General features: G+C 34.8%; 1 protein-coding gene across 1 annotated transcript in view; it reads right to left on the bottom strand.

Annotated features, from left to right (window-relative positions):
* Positions 1 to 3,967: 3,967 nt before the first annotated feature.
* The window catches only part of SLC38A9 (solute carrier family 38, member 9), a 47,108-nt gene continuing 44,183 nt past the window's right edge, over positions 3,968 to 6,892 (bottom strand). Inside the window, exon 15 of the mRNA XM_004678314.2 lies at positions 3,968 to 6,553. Coding sequence (XP_004678371.1) covers positions 6,388 to 6,553 — 166 coding nt within the window. The 3' untranslated portion in view covers positions 3,968 to 6,387. The remainder of the gene's footprint in view (positions 6,554 to 6,892) is intronic.

Here is a 6,892-nt window from a genome sequence, read left to right as displayed (position 1 = left end):
TTAAATGCCTGTAGATACTGTAAAAATATTCAAAGCTATGTATATATGATGGGAGTTAGAGTAGCTTGTCACCAATCAATAATTTTAGTAATATGGTGTGAGGATCTGAAGTATGTTAATATCAAATCTATAATTTTCAAGTGATGAGAAGTCAGAGAAACTTTTAAAAAGCTTTTATTGTTTATCATAAAACATGACACATTATGCTTCAAAACTTTAGAAAATACATAAAATTAAAAAATACCCAATATTCTTAGCACCCTGGTAAATGCTCACTTGTTTTATAAACGCCCAGCCCTTTATATGTGAAAAAATTAAAAATTTAAACATAATTGTAATTTTTCTTCCCTTGCATTTACAAATACCATTTTACTACTTACAAGACTAGAATATGGCACCTATTGCTAACCAAATTATTTACTTTCCTTTTCTCATATTTTAAAAAATATCTCCGTCATCAGAGTTAATTTTACTTTAGTTGAAATAGATCCTTTCTGCAATACGATGTAGTATGTATAAATATTGCCTTACTCTAGTGTTGTTTTTGGTAGCTTTTTTTTAAACCTCAAGAGACCTTAAAAGTTTCCTCATTCCTAAGATTCATCAAATTTGAAAATTAAACAATATTCTTTGAACTTTTATCTCTGTAGTCTATGAGGAGGAGGGGTTGGGGGGGGGACCCAACCAGTAAGACCCATCCTTGGGGCAAAATTCTCTAAAGAAAAATGTCTCATTATCCCAAATTAATCATGAATTTGTACCCCCATGCTATTTTGCAAAATCCAACTGGATTCTTCCAGAAACAAAGTTCAGATCTGGTAAAGGTTGTGGTTCTTTAAAAGTTGCAGAAAAATTTAAAGGTTGGTGTATTAAAATGCTGGCAAATTTCATTACATCTCCATCAGCCTTCTATATCCACCACCCATGAAAAGTGGCTGGTGGCTGAAATACCTTAAATCTGAAGTCAGCTCCTCATGCCTATGGGCTCCTCCTATTTTTTCTGTTTCCTTAGGAGGGAATTAGAAATGACATAAATTTCAGGCCCTACATAATCTGTATCTGCCTCTATAACCACCTATTGCCCGTCACAAAAGTTCTTTGCAGGTTAGTCATACAGGGTTGAGTAGCCATATTTCTACAATCTTTCTTTTTCATGATTTATTCAAAACACCTTTTTAGAAAATATGTCTTGCAAATCATAAAACAACAATGTCAATTATTCATCTTGAATTGTATCACCTCCACAGGTGACTCATGTTCATTCTTCTCTGTCCCCCTTCCAGTTTTTGTCCACATTTCTACATAATTTTATGTGATTGCAATTATCCTAGGGTTTAAAGAAGTTTTATATTGATAAACATGGTTCATTTTATGAAATCATATTTACAGCACCACTATCACATCCTCATGTCTTCAAAATGTGTACGATATTTCATCATAATATTTTACAGAGACAGAGTAGCAGAAAAGAAATCAAAGCCAGGCACTGCAGGGACATCTTGAGAGAATGACCAGCTGGCCATGTTCAAGAGGGTGGGTGGAGGGTGTTGAATGGTCAGGTCCACATCCAATTTGTTCAGTACTGTATGTTCTGTGCTGAGCACAGGGTCTGGCTTCCACAAAGTGCTTAAATATTGACCAAGGGGCTAATCCTGAACCTAAATAAAGCAATTTTGTCTTGATTTCTTTTAGGGGGTATTGGAACCAATCTTAGAAAATAGCAGTTAACTTGTTTGTTTTCCATTAAAATAAAACCTTGTCTCACTCATTAGTTGCTATGAAAAATCATAATTAGATCACAAAGGATCAAAAGTGTCAAAGGATGAACTATATGGGGAGTGTGTTCTTACCAATCCCTACCCCCTGTATTTTATGGATTGGGATGAATACGATGAATGGAGAAGTTCTTATACTTTTAAACAGACATGGCCATATTTTATTTTTGGAGAATTGGGAATATGGAAAAATGACAATGGAGGAAAAAAGGAATTTTGCTTAGGGAAAGCAGAAAATTATAGCTCTTTACTGCCTTACATGGTTCTGGATTGTGACATCAAGCTCTTTGCCAGAAATTGGGTTAACAGTTCTCTGAGTGTCACATTCATTCTGAAATGTTTTTAGAGGGAGAGGTCACAACAGTTTTTCCAAAGGGATGATCATTTTAGATTTCAGTTTAAGAGGCATATGCTTTTCTGTAGGACCAGAACACTAGGGACGGCTCCTTCTGGCCTGATGTAAGAAATCCATTAGTCACTTAAGTGACTTGATGTGACACATGCAAAGTCATTTAAGAATTTTGACCCTGTAAAAGAGGGCTCCAGTTTCTTTTTTGTCTTGAGGTCAATGCTACTAGAAAATAGTATTTCCTGACAAAGTTCAATTAAACAAAATTCCAGAGTTGTTTTTTCTTCAAACTAATTCTGATTAATTTCTCTCTTCATATAAAAAGATAACAAATTACATTTCAGAGAATACTGTTTAAGTTATGAGATTCCCGTCAGAGCTGTTTCGAAATACATGTTTACACAATCTAAAGTGAAGTAGGCAGTTGACTGTGAAACTGGGGCCAGCCTGGCTGCCTTTTGTGCATTTCACATTGAATTAGAGTAATATAACATTCTATTGTTTAGGTGTCAACCAGTTTTGGATTTTGTTTTGAATAACTGAATTGGGATGAGAAAACAAACCATCACCATCAAATTCTAAAAAGCAGTAAGTCAGTGTTTTGTAAAGAAAACACACAGCATTAATATTTCTTGTTCTCATTAAGAAGGTCAAACATATGGTATTTGGAATACTGATATTTAAATAAGTCAAGACTTTGGAGAGAAAATGCTACAGAATCCTTTTGTTTGTACAAAGTGTAACAAATTGTTTCCCTTATTAAACAACTGTATTTTGCTGTTCAAGAGTCACAAAAGTGAATATATAGTGTTTAAAATGCAAAGAGAACAATAATATACAGAAGTAGTTAAAACATGTTTCATAAAAGTTATTTTAGAGGAAGTTTGTCAAAATAAAAACAATTATACTTTACACGACCCTACTTGATAATGAATGCATCAAATATCTAAAATCTTACTGTTATTACGAGGAGTCTGAAAATGGGTCTTTGTGGCTTTAGCACTTACATCTTTGTTACCAACTTTCGCCGAGGTTCCCAATGCATCAAATATCTAAAATCTTACTGTTATTACGAGGAGTCTGAAAATGGGTCTTTGTGGCTTTAGCACTTACATCTTCGTTACCAACTTTCGCCGAGGTTCCCAATGGAAAGAAATCACTTTCTCTAAAATTTCATTCATGGCAGTTAACTATATACATGATTCCTTTACTAGCTCCTTTCTCCTTTAATATACAAAAGATGTCTTACACATTTTTGCTTCCTTCAAAGAACTGAACATTATCATTTACCCAATTATGTATGGAAATGAGAAAATCAACATAACATACAGAACAAAATTACTCCACGTAGAAACAAGCAAACAAAAAAGCCCCTCTTTACCTCCACATTTAGTAGCTGTATTGTACTTGTAAAACATACCTGGTATAAATCACTTCTCTTTAATAAAGTTCATTTTTTTGTTCTTTCCTCCAATATATATTTTTTGGGTGTGATAATGAAACTGATCTTGGATGAACATCCATAGGTATCAAACATCAAAGGACATTTCCTTGTCCTTTCTGAATTAATATTAGCATGCCACATATTGATCCAGAGGCTTTCTAAGGAAAACCACCCTACACAAGTCATTTTTAATTTTTTTTAAAGATTTATTTGAATACAGAACTGGAGTACAGGCCAAAGGCGCAGGGGCGGTGAAAGGATTCACCAGAGACAGAGTGGGGAGCAGAACAGGCCAACTAATGAAGTGCACTGCTGAGGGGAGCAGTGGGCGGGTCAGGGATGGTCTGCTGTACCATGTGGGTCACCTCTGGGGTGGGGGATGGAACTCATGCTGAAGTGGCTTTGGCTTCTTAGTGCTGCACTTTAACCCGCTGCACCACGAGGGAGGGCCCAATTTTTAATTTTTATAACATCCTATATTTGTGTTAAATAAGTTAAATTCAGATAAACTAGCCACACCAGAGCAAAAAAGGAAAAAAAAATTAATTAGAAAATTCAAAGAGATGATAGTAGAGAAAGTCTAACATAAATTGCAACATGACCTAAATAAGTCCATATCTCATTATTATGTGTGAACTAGGGCATTATTTGTTCACACATGAATTTTCTAGCCAAATGAAATAACAGACTAGTTATTTCAGTTCAGAATTGGTTTTCTGGAAGGAAGCAAATTCATTAAGCATAAGTCTAACACAGGATTTGATGTTCTAAATTATCAATTATTTTAAAGAAAAAGCAAATACGCATATTACTTTACAGTTTAGTAAATAAAGCATGCATTTGGATATTGGTTCAATCATTTAATGGACAAAAACTTATCAAATCATATTTTTTTCCCATGTGTCAAAACACTCACACATATTACTGGAAAAGGCAATGGGAACTCTTAAGTTCTTAAATACAAAGGACACAACTAGGGATAAGTAGGGAATTAACCTAAAAGGTCACCCAAGGTGCTTGCTCTCTAGCCTTTGATTTCTGTTTCCAGCAACAAGATTCTAAAGTCACAAAGATTCCGGGTTCCCAAGCTCAGAGACACTTTCTCCATATATTACACTTCTGTTTTTAAAAGAGGCTAACAGACAGACCAAACCAAATGGAGACTTTTCTAATTATCCTAATTTTGACCAGAAGCTTCTGCTAAACACTTTTGAGACTGTCTTCAATAATAAAATTCAAAAGGCTACTAGTGCCTATTCAGAGGTTTGGAGAGATGAAATGACATGTCTGAAACTGGCCTTAAAATATATCAGGAAAGGAAAAAAAAAAGGACAGGTAAAGCAAAGGCAGTAGTTTTATAATGACTAAATCTATAATTTTACAGTTACTTAATCTAGAGGGTAGGTTTATGTGGACTTTATTGTATTTACTCTACTTTTATGTATGTTTTAGAATTTTTACAATCAGACAGTTCATCATTGTAGGTATCAGTCTATGGTTTTGGAACTTTGCTGACGGAAATTATGGCTGTTTTAGAATTTGGACCTCTGTACTAGGTTACAACCTCAAAGGAAGGAAATTTGGCAAATGTACACTCCATCCTGGGATGTGGGATGTGTATTAACATAATAAACTTTTTCACATTAGCTTAAAATTGAGAAGTACAACTTTTCAGCTCAACACAGAGGCTATAATACATGGAAGACATGGATTTGGCAGCTACTTCAGATTTTTAGTTTGAAGGAAAAAAGAGAATGTGTATTTCAAGAATTCAGATTCCCTAATCCTTTTCTAAGATCCAAGGCGATGGATTTAACCCTCCAGCCAGCCAGATACAGAAAAAAGGGGAGAATGGGAGTTCTCCCTCTGGAGGTTATGCATCAAACACAATCTTCTCCTATGGTTAAGAGACAACTTTTCACCCCCAGAAAATATGCTTAGGAGGCTTCACTCTTCTTGGCCCCTCCTCTATCTCTTTTCTGCCCTGGAGGGCCTCATGTTTCCCTCTCTCTCTACCACGCTTCCTAAATTCTCCCTAGGTAGACCAGTCATGACATCTTAGGAAGTTGCTCAGGGATATACAAGGCAAAGGAGCTCTTTTAGCTCTGTGGGGAGAATCACTCTTGTTGTTCTGCAAAATTTGGCTGGGGAATTGTAATTTCAACCCAAGTCACTTTATTGGATTAGAAACAAAAGAGGAGTCAAACAGCAACAAACTCTGCAAGTTCATTTATTTTGTGTGATTTTCATGTCTGTGGGGCCTGCACTGACACTGTTCATTTTAAAATAGAGATTAAGGACATAGTTAATGACTCACTCTTAATGTTGAAGTCATGAAGACTTCTTTTAAAAAATGAGGTATCTGGTTTATTGTCCCAAACAGTAAAGGTTTGGGCAAACAACAGAAATGACCTAGCAAGTAATAAAATTAATACACTTAAATAAAAAACAGAAAGAGTATCTGGCAACTATTGCTGTGACACCCTGAGAATCTTTACTGTAGCCAAAATAAACCTACTCACCATATAACTCTCAAAGCAAAACTTGGCATGAGTTTTCCTAAGTTCATACATTTCTTCTTAGAAAAGACAATAAAGGTGAAGAACTGGGTGAGCATGAAAAGGCAGAGACAAAGATCATTCTTATTGCCCCTTTCTACTCGAGAAATTTCCTATTAATAGACCATTATTTCCCTCCTTTAAAATTATCTTAAGAAAACATTTGGAATTACAGAAACAACAGCATTTACAAGTGCATTTATGGGGAACTTTGTCAAAGTTGAAAACATCTTGAAAGATTTTTAAAAGATAGTGAGATTATCACATGAAAAACTGAACAATCAGGTTAGCGAGGCCCAAAATGATGATGAAAACATGAAAGATTAATTTAGGCCATGTCAGACGCTCTTCTCGGTGGAGAGAAATTATATAGATGAGAGATGGATATATGAATACAAAGGCCAGGCCACATGCTGCTCCCGAATATCTGCAAAATAAAAGCTTTTTGGGTTAATATTCATCTTGCATTTTCTTTTCTCTAATCTACAATTAAGATACAACTTAAACACTTCTTGGTCTGATATTGCAAGAAAATTACTTTTGATTCATTCAATGTTGACATAAAGCATTTAAACTTAAAACTTATTTTACTTCCTAAATTAATATAAAACATTATTTCCTGTTCAACTCTGTAGCTTCAGCTTGACAAAGAGTTTTTTATTCATCTCTCAAATCACCATAGTTCCTCTTATCTCAGCAATGGGGAGTATTTCCTCAGAAACATCTGGAAATGGGTTTCCTATTTTTACTCTTTTATAAACTAATT

The sequence above is a fragment of the Condylura cristata genome, unplaced genomic scaffold, assembly GCF_000260355.1.
Source record: "Condylura cristata isolate star-nosed mole 26May11 unplaced genomic scaffold, ConCri1.0 scaffold00007, whole genome shotgun sequence".
In the NCBI taxonomy this organism is placed as follows: domain Eukaryota; kingdom Metazoa; phylum Chordata; class Mammalia; order Eulipotyphla; family Talpidae; genus Condylura; species Condylura cristata.
The sequence above is the reverse complement of the archived record's forward strand: the minus strand, read 5'-3'. Positions and strand labels throughout refer to the sequence as shown.